The 16,878-nt window shown below is 49.6% G+C and overlaps 1 protein-coding gene across 1 annotated transcript; it reads right to left on the minus strand.

The window, feature by feature from the left end:
* Nucleotides 1-840: 840 nt before the first annotated feature.
* On the minus strand, nucleotides 841-2,397 carry LOC130124556 (transmembrane protein 200C). Its single transcript, XM_056293959.1, has one exon. It carries the CDS (start codon nucleotides 2,395-2,397, stop codon nucleotides 841-843), a length of 1,557 nt encoding a protein of 518 aa, XP_056149934.1.
* Between the last annotated feature and the right edge of the window lie 14,481 nt (nucleotides 2,398-16,878).

Here is a 16,878-nt window from a genome sequence, read left to right on the forward strand (position 1 = left end):
GGTGCTGAAAGCAGCACCTCCGCCCCCCAGTCAAGCAGAACCCAGGACGACTCTTCCTGGACTGCGTTTCTTTTTAAATTCCCACACGCGGGGGGGGGGGGCAACGAGGCTTCCGGCGTTGTCAACACATTACACAACGACACCGGTCGGAGTCACTGGAGGCGTCACAGCCAGGTTTAGTCAACCATGAGACTTTTATTCAAACAAATGTGCACGTGGGCAAGACCTCATTGTGAGGGTCCCCAATCCTAAACCAAACGTCTACCTGAGATTCAGTTCAGTTCACCTGTTCACGTGATTACCACATAACGATGAATAGAAAGAAATCTAATCTATTGGGGTTTTTTTTCTTCTGTAGCATAGGCTTATGCTACAGTACACCATGACGTACAGTTGTGACTTTAAATGACTTCTTTTTTTTATGGGGGGGGGGTCTACAGCTACACTTTCTGCAGTTGCCCTATACCGTTATATAAAAGAAATGTCTCAAAGTTAGACCTACTCCATGTAAGACCTGTTTCCTTACACATCGTTACCAAATCTCCTTACGTTTCTGCGGTATTGCTCTTTGCTACAATGAAAAAATAGAAAAAAGGTACATCTGAATATTGAGCCGGGGGGGGCGGGGGCGGGGGGGGGTTTGCAGTATTCATAAAGAGCCTCGCTCTGGACGGTCCATGGCTATGTTTCAATCGCCCTCAGCTGCTCACTCCCCTTGTGTTGCTCCGTATCCTCAAGGACAGACGTCCGTCAGCAGCGCCCCCTCCGAAAAAGAAAGTATGGAACAAGGAGAAACAAGACGTCGAAGAGTCCTCAGAGGCTCGTCGGCGTTGAATCAGTCTAGGCCTCTGCTGAGGCGCTGGGGGTCACCCTGTCCTCCTCTACCTGAGCTTCCTCTTCCTCTGCAGCTGCTGCCGTTGATGCTACTTCCTGGTCAGTGTCCACCGGGGAAACGTCCGTGTCGGGGGCTTCGAAGGAGTCGCCCCCTAGGTCGGTCAGTTTGATGTAGCCCTTACTGTTGGAGCGCTCCAGGCGGGGGCAGCTGAAACGCCTGCCTCTGTCACCTTGACGGCACACGGTCACAGACAGGCTGCAGCGCCGCGCACACCTGGGCTGTTCCGTGAGGGAGTTGAGTGACAGCTGGGACCCCATCGCCCTGGCAACGGGTGACGGAGGGAACAGCTGCATCTGGGTCCACTGGGACAGCACTTGCTCTAACCCCCGCTGGTTAGCTGTGGTGGCGAGCGTGGTGTCGTGGGTCTCAAGGTGTGGGAGGGGGTCAGCCGCCGAGGCCTCCCTCTCTCTGTTGCCCACCTCGACGCTGTGGTCGCCAGCCGCTCGTCCATCCTCGATGCCGCTTTCCCCGGCAGCGCCACTGACGACTCCTCCCTCCGAGGCCGCGCCTGCTCCTGCCTTTTCCTCCACCTCACAGTTGTTTAGTTTGATGACGGGCAGGGTGAAGGCGTTGACAGAGGAGGTGACGATGGAGGTGGTCTCCCACTGCTTGGGCTGCGGGGTCAGCTCGCTGCTATTGCTGTGGTCTCTGTAGATGCTGTAGACGGTGTCCGTGAAGGTCTGCACATCTCGGGACCAGCTACGTGGCCTGCTGGCCAACGACAGGCGCCCGAACATCTCGTCGCCACTCGACTCGCCCTGGAAACTGAGCCTGGTGCAGGGCCAGGAGCTACGAGAGGGCATTTCGCTAGCACCGCGCAGACCGGACGGACCCTCAGCGCTCCTCGACTGGGTGTAGTTCACCAAGCCGTTGAGGGGAGAGTATTCTTTGGACCGCTGGCTGTGCAAGTCAATGACGGTGGAATAGATATCTCTCAGGTTGATGATTTTAGTTTTCTTGTCCCGATTTTCATGGAGGACGGCGTTGGCACAGATGAAGAGAAAGATGCCGATGCCCATCACCAGCGGGCCGAAGACCTTCAGATTGTCCGAGTACAGGTAATTGTCCAGGAACTCACAGAGGAATCCACAGGAAGGGGAGGGGTCCGGGAGGCTGCTGTTAGCATGGCTCTGGTTGAACAGGTCAGCCCGGTTGGATGGGGAGTTGTTACTGGTCTGGTTGGAGGGAACCGGCAGAGTTTTGGAGTAGCTTATCCTGTTGCCTCGGTGTGCCCCGGTACGCCGGCGCTCCTGGTACTCCTGTTGGTTTTGGCTGGGCCAGTAGCCCAGCACGGCCATAGAGATCCCCACCATCAGAATTGCAACTCCAACAGCAGCCACCACGCCTGCTGGGGAGCACAGGTTGAGCTTCCCCTTCACCACCACCACGTCGTTCTTCTTCCTCTTCTTGGCTTTCCTCTTCCTCTTGTTCTCAGCTCGGTTCTTGGACCGCAGCGAGTCCTGGCGCCTGTTCATGCGCAGCAGGCCGCCCGTGGCTATCATGGTGGCGACTGGACAGCAGGCTTGTCACTTAACCTGGTGAAATGACAACCGGGAGGGGGGGGGGTCATTAGGTTGACAGAGCTGAGAGAGGGCATTACGTTGACTGTCTAACAGAGAATAGAAGATTATGGACAGATTTGGAATAGCCTCATTATATATATATATATATATATATATATATATATATATATATATATACTACCGTTCAAAAGTTTGGGATCACCCAAACAATTTCGTGTTTTCCATGAAAAGTCACACTTATTCACCACCATATGTTGTGAAATGAATAGAAAATAGAGTCAAGACATTGACAAGGTTAGAAATAATGATTTTTATTTGAAATAAGATTTTTTTACATCAAACTTTGCTTTCGTCAAAGAATCCTCCATTTGCAGCAATTACAGCATTGCAGACCTTTGGCATTCTAGCTGTTAATTTGTTGAGGTAATCTGGAGAAATTGCACCCCACGCTTCCAGAAGCAGCTCCCACAAGTTGGATTGGTTGGATGGGCACTTCTTTGAGCAGATTGAGTTTCTGGAGCATCACATTTGTGGGGTCAATTAAACGCTCAAAATGGCCAGAAAAAGAGAACTTTCATCTGAAACTCGACAGTCTATTCTTGTTCTTAGAAATGAAGGCTATTCCATGTGAGAAATTGCTAAGAAATTGAAGATTTCCTACACCGGTGTGTACTACTCCCTTCAGAGGACAGCACAAACAGGCTCTAACAGGTACTATTTAATGAAGATGCCAGTTGGGGACCTGTGAGGCGTCTGTTTCTCAAACTAGAGACTCTAATGTACTTATCTTCTTGCTCAGTTGTGCAACGCGGCCTCCCACTTCTTTTTCTACTCTGGTTAGAGCCTGTTTGTGCTGTCCTCTGAAGGGAGTAGTACACACCGGTGTAGGAAATCTTCAATTTCTTAGCAATTTCTCGCATGGAATAGCCTTCATTTCTAAGAACAAGAATAGACTGTCGAGTTTCAGATGAAAGTTCTCTTTTTCTGGCCATTTTGAGCGTTTAATTGACCCCACAAATGTGATGCTCCAGAAACTCAATCTGCTCAAAGAAGTGCCCATCCAACCAATCCAACTTGTGGGAGCTGCTTCTGGAAGCGTGGGGTGCAATTTCTCCAGATTACCTCAACAAATTAACAGCTAGAATGCCAAAGGTCTGCAATGCTGTAATTGCTGCAAATGGAGGATTCTTTGACGAAAGCAAAGTTTGATGTAAAAAAAATCTTATTTCAAATACAAATCATTATTTCTAACCTTGTCAATGTCTTGACTCTATTTTCTATTCATTTCACAACATACGGTGGTGAATAAGTGTGACTTTTCATGGAAAACACAAAATTGTTTGGGTGATCCCAAACTTTTGAACGGTAGTGTATATATATATATATATATATATATATATATATATATATATATATATATATATATATATATATATATATATATACACTAAGCACAAAAAGTAAGGAAAATGGTGTTTGGTAGATTATTTCTTTGTTGTAACAATGTGTCTTGGCAATAAATCTTATACCGTTGGAAAGCCTGTTTATTCCCCTTTTAAATGGGGCCACATTTGTAAGGAACATGCATTTGTGGGATGAGCAGCAGAGCTGAGTATGTGGGTTGCGCCCATGAAAAATTTGCTAAATCTTCTCTGCCAGTGTATCCAAAGGAGTTGAATCAAGTGCAGCTCGACTTGGTATATATCCGTGATACATAGGAGGTGTATATATCTCTGCCAATGCCAAACAGCTTATTTTGCTGTTGCTATTGACTCTTGTTTTGAGCTTCTGGTATCCCATGTGCTGACAATCAGGTGCCTGATGTAAGATTTACTGCCAAGAAGCATTGTTACAACAAAGACATAATCTAGCTAACACACATTTCCTTACTTTTTGTGCTAAGTGTATATATATATGTCGTCATGCAGAAGGCAAATCAAGAGGAAACATCTGCCCAGTTGGGTCTCTAAGTGAAAGAGAAATACCTAAGATGACTGTTGGGAACAAGGAGTGCCATTTATCTATAGTCAGCGGTGCCGGTGCGCTATCAGCCTATGAAAATGTAATGTGTCCAGACAGCAGGCCAGCAGGCATGTTCTCTCCACCTCCTTCTCCCTCACCCATTCATCCTCTCTTTATCTCTTCCCTTTTTTTCCTGTCTCCAACCATTCTGCCCCACCAAAGCGCTCTCTCTCTCTCTCTCTCTCTCTCTCTCTCTCTCTCTCTCTCTCTCTCTCTCTCTCTCTCTCTCTCTCTCTCTCTCTCTCTCTCTCTCTCTCTCTCTCTCTCTCTCTCTCTCTCTCTCTCTCTCTCTCTCTCTCTCTCTCTCTCTCTCTCTCTCTCTTCTTTCCTGAAATCCTTTTGAAGGCCACAGCTCCTCAAAACGCCCAGCTCAGCTCAGCTCAGCTCTAAAGATGTGCCTTTGAAACACTGTACAGCAGGATATGGTGGCAAACACAGACCATCAGCCCAGTTGTTTACCCACCAGCACTCCCACTCCAACCACGATCTCTGCTGCGTGGGAGGTGTTTGCGTTTGGGTTTGGGTTCTGTGATTGTGTGTTTTATGTGCCACAGACCGGTCCCCTTCCGCACGCCAGACAGTCTGAAGCCAACCAAAAATCATTGTAATTACGGATATCTGCGGATGGGTTAAGGATCACATGGGGTGAATATTAATTTGAGGAGGAAGTTGATTAATTAGAGAGCCTCGTGCACCCACCCACCCCCCGCCCCCGGGATCTCCTGGTAGCTAGGTATTTAATTTGAGTAATCACACCTAATTATGTGTGACTTACAGGGCCTAGATTCATGAATTACGTATTCTGCAAATTATTTTCAGTGCACCAATTGGGCAGACATTTTCAAAGGAAGCCCTTGCGCGTCAGCGTTGCTCCCCCAGCAAAGAATACTGGGGAAAAAAATAAGAATAAAATAATGAAGAAGGCCCATGCAGTCTTTTCATAGACTTTTTGAGTTCATGATAACACAATTCCCATGATGAGTTAAAAAATAAATCATGCAACAAAGCAGCTTTCAGCTTGCTGCTTGTGGCGGATTTCCCTGAGTATCGCAACCACCAGTCTCCAGTGGCGGCTGCCGCTAAAACAATTTGGGGGGGGGGCGCAATTGACCTTGACGCAGCACAACTGACAGCTGCTTTAATGTCCATACAGTCACAGAGCTATTAAGAAGGACAATGTAGCCTATAGATTTTATCAGGGTTCGTAGAAGGTGGATGATTGACAGTCGAGACGAGGCATCGTGGTGGGTGTGAACACGATTGACAGCCACGAGAATTGTCCAATCACATTAGATCACAAAACATTAAAACAACACCAATGCTGCCAGTAAAAGCGGGAGTGTCTGGGGCGCACAGAACTGCGCCCCGTGGGAAATCTGAAGAAACCAATGGGGGAGAGTCCACGAGCTATTTTTAGCCCTTCCCGAGCGGAAGCGGAAGCTTCGCAGCAAACGGAAGTCAGACATTGGATGCACTAGACTACATTAGAAGTAATCATAATGTAATATTATCGGATATATGGCAGCATACACGTGAGTTAGTGATGTAAACACAGCCACGCTGTACTGTCTAACGTGCTCCGCATGTCTGACTTCCTGCGGCGCGTCCATAGCGACAGCGATGCTGTGACGTCACTCGGACGCTGCCCCATTAGACAGCAGCCTCGGGTCACCTGCTCGCCACAAGTTTGAGGGCTTACATAAGGTATGGCTTGGCCGGCGCCCCTCGCCCAGGAAGTATATTGTATCCAGACAGGAATCAACCAAACACCATGTGAACCAATATCTAATGGCTGCTGACAGGCGCTCACAGACCGGAAACCACTTAGTTCATAATGATTTGCATCATACAACTAAATTACGTTTAACATGCTTAAGTAGATTTTCATCTCTTGATATTTGGAGGGGGGCGGCGCCCCGGCGCCCCGTACCGGCCAGCCTGCCTCCTCGTGTGCGTGTCCTCTCTCCGTTGACCCGCACCATAAGTGACGACGTGTGGGCAGACCCACGCACTTCATATGGTTAGCCAGAGAGACGGCGCTAACGTGACGCGTGGGCGTGGGCAAGTCTGGGTCCGTCCCTGTCCGCGGTGCTGGAAGGGGAAGTGGCCCCGGGTTTGAGCTGAAGCAGCTCCGGGGGCAGAGGGTCCCCTAAAGCTCTTTTGTCTGGGCGAGACAGTCGATGTTGGAGATTTGCCTCGCTACGCTGCGTGAGTAATGGACTGTTGATATTATCCAGCATCTGCTTCTCCCCCCCGCTGGAGACGCCGGAGGGGGGCTGGGAGGAGGGGAGGGGGGGGGGGGAGGATATCACGAGCCGCCGCCGACGGGGTCTGTGATGCCCTGAAAATATCCAGAGCTGACGGGGCGGACATCTTTCTACAACACGAGGCGAAAACACGGCGCGTTTGGTTTATGGCGGTGACAAACACGCGCACCTCTCCCGCGGCCTGACGAAGGCCACGCTTTCATAACGAGCACAGCTCCGAGCCGCGTGAGGCTCCGGCGGCGGCCGGGGGGGGGGGGCAAGCGGGTCCAGCGGGGACCCGCTACGCGGACTCAACCACGCCACGCAAAGTTTCTCTCTTTCTTCTCTTCTCTTCTCCCCCCCCCCCCCTGTGGCTCGTCAAACACCGGATGTTAAAACGTGCCTATCCATCCTTTCTGCACGTGTGTAGGCTTTTTACCCCCCCTACCCCCCACCCCCACCTCAGAGGAAACACACCTCGACCTCACAGACCGAAACAGCGCCACAGATAAACACACAATACGCGTCATCGTCACTGTCATTACCGCTGTCATCATGGTTCAGGTAACCGGGCTGCACGTCTTCCCTGGTCGCAAGAAAACAACTCCTGCACGCTTATTCATTTAATATGGAATATAACCTCCAACTAGCATGCATCTATCTATCTATCTATCTATCTATCTATCTATCTATCTATCTATCTATCTATCTATCTATCTATCTATCTATCTATCTATCTATCTATCTATCTATCTATCTATCTATCTATCTATCGATCCATCTATCCATCTATATAAATAATTAATCTGTCAAACAATAGTGACTAGTGCAGCAGCACGATGCCAGCAGCAGCAGGCTGAAGGCAACATAAAGGAGACTACCCGGCAGAAAGGAGGCAGCCTACACCTGTTCAGGGAAATGCAAATGTTTGCCTACAGCGACATTTGACGGCAACGACGACGGGAAGGAGGAAAGCGGGACGGGGAAGCATCTCACCACAATATGTCGCTTGACCGTCGCACATCTCCGGGAAAAGGCGCTCTCGTACCTCCGGGTTTTTTTTTTCTTCTTCTTCTTCCCCTCCTCCACCACCTCCACCTCCACCTCCGATCCCCCTCTGCGGTTCAGCTGCGCGTCTCCCGGTGCGCCACTCCGGCGATCGACGCTGGGGGAGGAAGGAAGAGTGGTCTCCGAAATGCACGCGCATCCCCGACACGCCACGCAGGGGCGGGGCGACCACATGTGCCGTGCGCCTGGTCAGGTGATTACCGATGCCCCGGCTCGCCCCCAGCCACCGCTGCTCAACACACACATGACTACTGCATGCTGTTTATCATTATTATTATCATTATTATTATTATCATTATTATTATGAAAAGCCATCATGGCGTTTCTTTAAACAATGTCTTTACTGATTTTTAGTCGTACACGTCTCAGCATTATTACGCAACAAATTACACTGCAAATTTTAACTTTCACCATCAAACAAAACGTGCCCCCCACCTCCATACTCACTCAACATCTCCCCAAAACATATGACCAAATCAGTCATGCAATTCAATGGTGCCGCTACCAAAATAAAGATATACATGGACAAATAAATAAATAAATAAATAGAATACATCATTGCAACAACGCTTCAAAACGTGCCTCCATCCCCTTCTGGAGTCTACCCTTTACCTCTGCACCGTTCTTTAGGTACCCTTGTCCCACGTTTTCCCTCTGTAAGAGCTCCCCTATATCTCCATTTTTTTTTAAATAAAATCAGTGAATGGTTTCCAGATTCCTTCGTAAACAGCCATGTTATTGTTCAGGGTTCACGTGTTAGTCTCTCTATTGACATACAGTGCGCCGCATTCTTAACCCGAGCGCCACGTGCAGGTGCAACAACGTTCTTCCCCTGCAAAGCCACCAACCATTGTGCCCGCAGTACAGAGAAACCACTACATTTATATTCTTTAATGCTCGGCGTGAGACGTGACGTGTCATTGCGCTGGAAGGGTTGGGGTCGCAGATGAGCGCCTCTCAGGAGTCCTGACCATGCAGCCCGCTGCTGCACAGGCGGATATCGACGGCGGTGCAGCAGCGCTGCAGCTGCAGGTCAGCGGCGCTGCAGCTGCAGGGCAGCGGCTCTGCAGGTCAGCGGTGCTGCAGCTGCAGGGCAGCGGCTCTGCAGGTCAGCGGTGCTGCAGGTCAGCGGCTCTGCAGGTCAGCGGTGCTGCAGCCGCAGGTCAGCGGCGCTGCAGCCGCAGGTCAGCGGCTCTGCAGGTCAGCGGGGCCACGCGTCTCTCCGTTTACGTGCCACACAGTGGCGGCGAGAGCACGCAGCCCGGTGCAGCCTCGCCGAGAAACACGTGAAAAGCGGAGTGCGCGCTGTAAAATATTGAGAGTTACATTACATAATGCAGATCCCAAAGTGTACATGAGTCAGGATAAGCGTGGGCGAGGTTGGAAACAGTGCAATCCAAAAATACTAAATTCGCTGTCCTCTTCTCTTACATCTGCTACCCCCCCCCAACCCTTCACCACCACCACCACCACCACCTTTTTGCCAAGAACGCATCTCCAGAGCTGCTCATGAGCCGTGTCTATGTGCATGTTTAATGGGATGAAAGCTGACAGGGCCTGGGTGCTTCTTAAGGCTGGAGACAGAGTCCGCCACGATGGGCGGGAAGAGCATGAATAACAAAAGGCTGGAGTAGAAAAGCTCCTGAGACTTGACTGCGAATTAATGACCCAGAAACGTGTTTTGTTTACGGCATAAATTACTGGATGGAGTACGAGAGGCGCAGTTGGAAAGTACATCAAACTGGGAAATAATCCAAGGCTTTTTTTCAGATGCTTAACATCAAGACTCGTCTTTAATCTGTGGCCTTCACCAGAGCTGTACGCCCTGTATTGGCATACCATGGACCAGGGCTAAGCTCTGTGCCATATACAGACACCAGATGTTTATAATCTCCAGCACTGGTCCATTAGTCAACCCATTTAAAACCACGTTTTACTGACCAAACAATATTTCAGTCCAAATGTAGATATGAAACAAGGTTACACTTATTATTATTACTACCCATGATTGACTGATGAGAGGATAGTATGTAATCAAAACCTTGCATAACAACAGTCATACTGGATTGTCCATCAAGTCACATATTATAGTGAACATCAATGTCTTGGTCAGTAATGACGTCATCCGCTACCAAAGCTTTACTCCTACCCACTGGCTCATGGTAAATGATTCTGGACAGGTACATCAGTTAAATGTCTATTATTTTTTTTATTCCTATTATCGACCGGTGAACCCATCAAGTTAAACCCTCCCACCAAAAATCAGGGTGCGCACTGCAGAGCGTACCACTGGGACCACACTCGCCCCCCTACAGGACTTGCACACCGGGCGGTGCAGGACTAAAAGGGTTATTATGGATCCCCATCATCCCAATTACTGACTGTTTCAGCGGCTGCGGTCAGGAGGCCACGAGGCCAACACAGAAAGACCCAGGAGGAGCATCTTCCCTCAGGTCATAAGGGCACTAAACACCAAATAACAAGTATGTTTGTAACTCCCACTGTGTGTACTGTGTGTGCAAATAAGAACCCGTCACTACTGCCCCTTTGCCTCTGACACTCATACAGACTATTTGCACACTTGCATTTGTATAGTAACATTGTACATGGATGTTTATCAGGATATACGTATCTTCTGTATTCTCCCCAGATCTTTTTTTAACCCAGCCACTGGGGATGCAAGAGCCAGTGCATTCTTAGTGCCGGTCCCAAGCCCGGATAAATGGGGAGGGTTGTGTCAGGAAGGGCATCCGGTGTAAAAACCTTTTCCAGATCAAAAATCAGATTTCCATACCGGATCGGTCGAGGCCCGGGTTACCAACGACTGCCACCGGTACTGTTGGCCAGCAGGGTGCCGGTGGAAACTAGGCTATTGTTGGGCGAAGGAGAAGGAGGGGGAAGGCATGTCCAGAGGCAGCGGGAGAGGAGGAAGGGTAGGAGTGTGGAGGTGAGAGTCAGAACTTTGAGTGTTGGCACTATGACTGGTAAAGGGAGAGAGCTGGCTGACATGATGGAGAGAAGGAAGGTAGACATACTGTGTGTTTAAGAGACCAGGTGGACGGGGAGAAAGGCCAGGAGCACCACAGGTGGGTTCAAACTCTTCTACCATGGTGCGGATAGAAGGAGAAATGGGGTAGGGGTAATTCTGAAGGAAGAGTATGTCAAGAGTGTGTTGGAGGTGAAGAGGATGTCGGACAGAGTGATGAGTATGAAGCCAGAAATCGAAGGTGTGTTGATGAATGTTATCATGCCCCACAAATTGGGTGTGAGATGGAAGAGTTGGATGACGTGGTGGAGAGGGTACCCAAGGAGGAGAGAGCGGTGATTGGAGCGGACTTCAGTGGGCATGTTGGTGAAGGGAACAGAGGTGATGAGGAGGTGATGGGTAGGTATGGTGTCAAGGAGAGGAATTTGGAAGGACAGATGGTGGTGGATTTTGCAAAAAGGACGGAGATGGCTGTGGTGAATACATATTTCAAGAAGAGTGAGGAACACGGGGTGACGTATAAGAGTGGAGGAAAGTGCGCACGGGTGGATTATATGTAGGAGGTGCATCTGAAAGGGATTGGAGACTGAAAGGTGGGTGACAGGGGAGAACGTAGCGAGGCAGCATCGGATGATGGTGTGTAGGAGGACTTTGGAGATCAAGAAGAGGAAGAGAATGAAGGCAGAGCCAAGGATCAAATGGTGAAAACTGAAGAAGGAAGGCTGTTGTGTGGAGTTCAGGCAGGAGTTAAGACAGGCACCGGGTGGTAGTGAAGAGCTGCCGGATGGCTGGGAAACTACTGCAGAAATAGTGAGGGAGACAGCTAGGAAGGTACTTGGTGTGTCATCTGAATGAGGAAGTACAGGAAAGTGTAAGGAGAGAGAGGTTGGCGAAGAAGAAGTGGGATAGAGAGATGAAGAAACAAGACAGGAGGGCAAGGGGATGCAGCGTAAAGCGAAGAGAGAGGTGGCGAAGGAAAAGGAAACGGTGTATGGTGAGTTGTATGAGAGGTTAGACACTAAGGAAGGAGAAAAGGACTTGTACCGAATGGCTAGACAGAGGGAGCGAGCTGGGAAGGATGTACAGCAGGTTAGGGCGATCAAGGATAGAGATGGAAATGTGATTACAAACGAGGGTTGAGAAGGTGGAAGGAGTACTTTGAGGGGCTGATGAATGAAGGAAATGAGAGAGGGAGAGAGGGAGAGAAGGTTGGGTGATGTGGGGAAAGTGAATCAGGAAGTGTGGTGGATTAGCAAGGAGGGAGTGAGGGCAGCTATGAAGAGGATGAAGAGTGGATAGGTGGTTGGTCCAGATGACATACCTGTGGAGGCATGGGGATGTTTAGGAGAGATGGCAGTGACGTTTTTTATTTTGTAAATGTTTTTCTCCGTTTATCTCCACGGTTGTATCTGGCCAATCACCCCACTCTTCCGAGCCGTCCCGGTCGCTGCTCCACCCCCTCTGCCGATCCGGGGAGGGCTGCAGACTACCACATGTCTCCTCCGATACATGTGGAGTCGCCAGCCGCTTCTTTTCCCCTGACAGTGAGGAGTTTCCCTAGAGAGATGTACCGCGTGGGAGGATCACGCTATTCCCCCTCCCCCCCGAACCGGTACCCCGACCGACCGACCGAGACCAGAGGAGGCGCTAGTGCAGCGACCAGGACACATACCCACATCCGGCTTCCGACGCCCAGACACGGGGCAACACGGGGATTCGAACTGGCGAGCCCCATGTTGGTAGGCAACGGAATTGACCGCCACGCCACCCGGACACCCCCGGCAGTGGGGTTTTTGTCTAGATTGTTTAACACAATCTTGGAAAGTGAGAGGATGCCTGAGGAGTGGAGAAGAAGCATACTGGTCCTGAGCTTGAAGAATAAGGCCGATGTGCGGAGCTGCAGCAACTACAGAGGTATAAAGTTGATCAGCCGCAGCATGAAGATATGGGAAAGAGTAGCGGAAGCTGGGTTAAGAGGAGAGGTGGTGGGGTCCGCGGTGGTGTAGCGGTCTAAGCATCGGCTTGTGTTGATGCAGTTGCCCACTGGGGACCGGGGTTCGCGCCCCGGTCTCGTCAGATCCGGCTATGGCCGGACTCGATGAAGAAGCAATAATTGGCAACGCTGTCTTCGGGAGGGGGGCGGAGTCGGCTTGTGTTCGTCACATGAATGCGCCTCTGTGTGTGTCGGAAAAAGCAGTGGTTCGGCCTGGATTCACCTTGTCACGGAAGTGGCGAGGCGACTCCTTCGAGACTGCCGGCCGGAGAGATGCAGCTGGCGAACGCATGCAGTACAAGGGTGGGTGTCTGAACTAAAATAGGGATCGATTGGCCACTAAATTGGGAGAAATCAAAAATAAATTTAGAAAAAAACAAAGAGGAGAGATGATGATTAGCGAGCAGCGGTATGGTTTGATGCCAAGAGCACCACAGATGTGATGCATGTTTTGAGAATGCTGATGGAGAAGTATGGAGAAGGCCGGAAGGAGTTACACCGTGTCTTTGTGGATTTAGAGAAAGCATATGACAGGGTGCTGAGGGAGGAGGTGTGGTATTGTACGAAGAAGTCGGGAGTTGCAGAGAAGTGTGTAGGAGTGGTGCAGGATGAGGGAAGTGCGACGGTGGTGAGGGGTGCGGTTGGAATGACAGATGGGTTCAAGGTGGAGGAGGGATTACATCAGGGATCGGCTCTGAGCCCTCTCTTGTTTGCAATGGTGATGGACAGGTTGACGGACAAGATCAGACAGGAGTCTCCGTGGACTATGATGTTTGCGGATGACATTGTGATCTGTAGCGAGAGTAGGGAACAGGTTGAGGAGAGCCTGGAGAGGTGGAGGTATGCACTGGAGAGAAGAGGAGTGAAAGCCAGGAGCAAGACGGAATACCTACACAGTAAAAAAAACTGAGTGTTAATTTAACTCCGAGGGTGTACAAATGGATCCTCTCGGGTCCGTTTGTACACTCAGGCAGTTAAATTAACACTCAGGATTTTACTGTGTATGCATGAACGAGAGGGAGGACAGTGGAGTGGCGAGGATGCAAGGAGTAGAGGTGGTGAAGGTGGATGAGTTTAAATACTTAGTTTAGTTTATTGTGTATTTGACAGGGACAACGCACAATTTTACATTTGCACCAGAGTTAGCTGGCAGCTAATTTGCATCTGCAGTCCCTGGGCAGGCAAACAAACAACAATTAATACAGAAGTAACAACATAACAATACATAAAAAAAACTATTGGACAGGCAGACAAAGAACAACCAAGACAAAATAAAAACATAAAATATTTTAATAAAATTCAAATAAAAACTTGGGGTCAGCTGTTCAAAGTAATGGGGAGTACAGAAGAGTGCAGGCAGGGTGGAGTGGGTGGAGAAGTGTCAGGAGTGATTTGTGACAGAAGTGTACAAGCAAAAATTAAAGGGAAGGTTTACAAGATGGTTGTGAGACCAGCCATGTTATATGGTTTGGAGACAGTGGCACTGATGAAAAGACAGGAGGAGGAGCTGGAGGTGGCAGAGTTGAAGATGATAAGATTTCCATTGGGAGTGATGAAGAAGGACAGGATTAGAAACGAGTATATTAGAGGGGCAGTTTGGAGACAAAGCAAGAGAGGCAAGATTGAGATGGCTTGGACATGTGTGGAGGAGAGATGCTGGGTATGTTGGGAGAAGGAAGCTGAATATGGAGCTGCCAGGGAAGAGGAAAAGAGGAAGGCCAAAGAGGAGGTTTATGGATGTGGTGAGGGAGGACATGGAGGTGGCTGGTGTGACAGAGGAAGATGCAGAGGACAGGAAGAGATGGAAACAGATGATCCGCTGCGAAGTAGAAGAAGAAGAAGAAGAAGCAGGAGCTGCTCCCGGATTTTTTTAAAATTTTTTTTTAAAATGTTCACTTTTTAAATTTGTTTGCATTTTATTTCATTCTTATTGTAACGACCACGGATGAGTAGACTCGCTAGCCCTTGGCTAACGGGTCGGACCCTTTAGTCGATTGGTAAACATAGTCGCCCGTGGTGCAGGAAGCCCGGGTTCGCGTCCCGGCTGTGGCGGTTTCCGGCTGCCCCCCTGAACTCGCCTCATTGGTGTCAGAAGTGGGACGGTGAGACCGTGAGGCCATCGGAAGCGCGTGCGCCCAGAGGCGTGAGGGAGGTGGTATGCTGAAGCGCGGGGACGCGCTTCCTGAACGAGAGGGGGGTAGTGTAACTACCACGGATGACTAGATTCGCTTGCCCTGGGCTAACGGGTCCGACCCTTCAGTTGACTGGTTAGCGCAGTCGCCCATGGCGCGGGCGACCCGGGATCGCGTCCCGGCTGCGCCCTGAATTCGCTCCTCGTTGTTTCCACTTCTCTTCATGTTGCAGTTTCTGGAGTTTGCCCAACATCATTTCCCTGTTCATGGTACTTGTACGTGAAGTCAAGTATGTGACAAATACATCTTTGAATCTTGGTTCTTTACCCCTCCTCTCATTCCAAAGATCTGAGTCTCTCAGTGACAGAGGGGGTGAATATATATATATATAGATTACATCCCCCCACAGCTGCTGATATCTAATCAGCCATCAGCCCGCGAGGAGGTTGCCCCCCCCCCCCCCATTTTATCTGTGATTCCACGAAGTGACAGATTGTTACTCGTTTTAATCTGTTTCACTTGCTGACCCTTCAGATGAGGTCTGGGACCCGCCATATGCTTTCCGCTCGACATCTCTCCATCTCTGCAGAGCAGGTCGGGCAAAAGCTGCTCCGCTTAATGAAGTCAATTTAATGATGAGAGGAAAGTAACGTTTCCATTTCTCTAACAACATGGAGCCCAAATGGGAAATCCATACGTCTTGGTCAAGATGCTATCTCATCGATATGGGAATTATCTGTGGTTGTGTGTGGTTGTGTGTGCGTGTGTGTGTGTGTGTGTGTGTGTGTGTGTGTGTGTGTGTGTGTGTGTGTGTGGATCGGTATTAAGGGAACTGAGGGTATTAGGAATATACAGCTTTGTAGGTATGACAAAGGTCAACAATAGTGTGTTAGACAAAGAAAAGGAGAGAAAAGGAGGGATGGTGATGTCGGGCTGGGACACAGAAGCTCGGAGAGGGAGTGAGAGAGAGAGAGGGAGTGAGAGAGAGAGAGAGAGAGAGAGAGAGAGAGAGAGAGAGAGAGAGAGAGAGAGAGACAGAGAGAGAGAGAGAGAGAGAGAGAGCGAGGAAAAGAAAAAAGCCTCCCCCCCTAGGTGAAAGACTGCCAGAGTCTTGCAGAAAGAGCAGAAGCAATTTACTCTGCCCAAGACTTCTAGCTTGCCTTAATGACGCTACCCTTGCTTTCTTAATCATTTATTATGGAGACATACCCGCATAATTAAACTCACCTAGAGCATGGTGATGAATTAGGTATGCCTTGCTCCCCCCTTGAGATTCACTGTCGCAAAAAGAGATGCAGAGAGAGAGAGAGAGAGAGAGAGAGAGAGAGAGAGAGAGAGAGAGAGAGAGAGAGAGAGAATTACGCGCAAAGGAAGTAACCTGGGGTGAGACAGCAAGGAACACAGAGTATAAGAGATGGAGAGAGAGGGTTATTGGAGGGGAAAATGTGGAGGAAAGAGGGTGGGAGAGGGAGGGGTAGTATGGCTAATGTATAAGAGAGCTTATGAGAGAATTGTGCGCGTGGCGTGCGTGCGTGCGTGCGTGGAGGGGGGGACATGTGAGACAACGATTGAAACTGAGAGAGAAAGATATTTGTTTTTTTTGCCATTCCCTAGTTATGTCACATTCCCACAATCCCATGGTTTTCATCTCGGGGGAGGGAGGGAGGACCGGTGGGTGATACTCCAATCCACACAGCAGCAATAATTCAATAATTCAATTCATCTCCCAGTGATCATTATTCCACTGCTGTCACGGTGCTTTCAGACGCCAGTCTCTCGTGGTCTCTGTTCTAGCTCGAGCCACCAGTGACTGATAAACAGCCCTTTGATTCAGTTCCACTGGAGCCATATTTGATCTACTGCCACCATTTTCCGTTCTTCCCTATCAAAATACAGACACCCGGGAGCGTCTGGGGTGGCGTAGCAGTCTATTCCGTTGCCTACTAACACGGGGATCGCGGGTTCGAATTCCCGTGTTACCTCCGGCTTGGTCGGGCGTCCATACGGACACAA

This window comes from Lampris incognitus, chromosome 14 (assembly GCF_029633865.1).
Source record: "Lampris incognitus isolate fLamInc1 chromosome 14, fLamInc1.hap2, whole genome shotgun sequence".
Lineage (NCBI taxonomy): Eukaryota > Metazoa > Chordata > Actinopteri > Lampriformes > Lampridae > Lampris > Lampris incognitus.

Coding starts and splice junctions, on each gene's coding strand:
- LOC130124556 (XM_056293959.1), bottom strand. CDS start 2,397: ATGATAGCCACGGGCGGCCTGCTGCGCATGAACAGGCGCCAGGACTCG.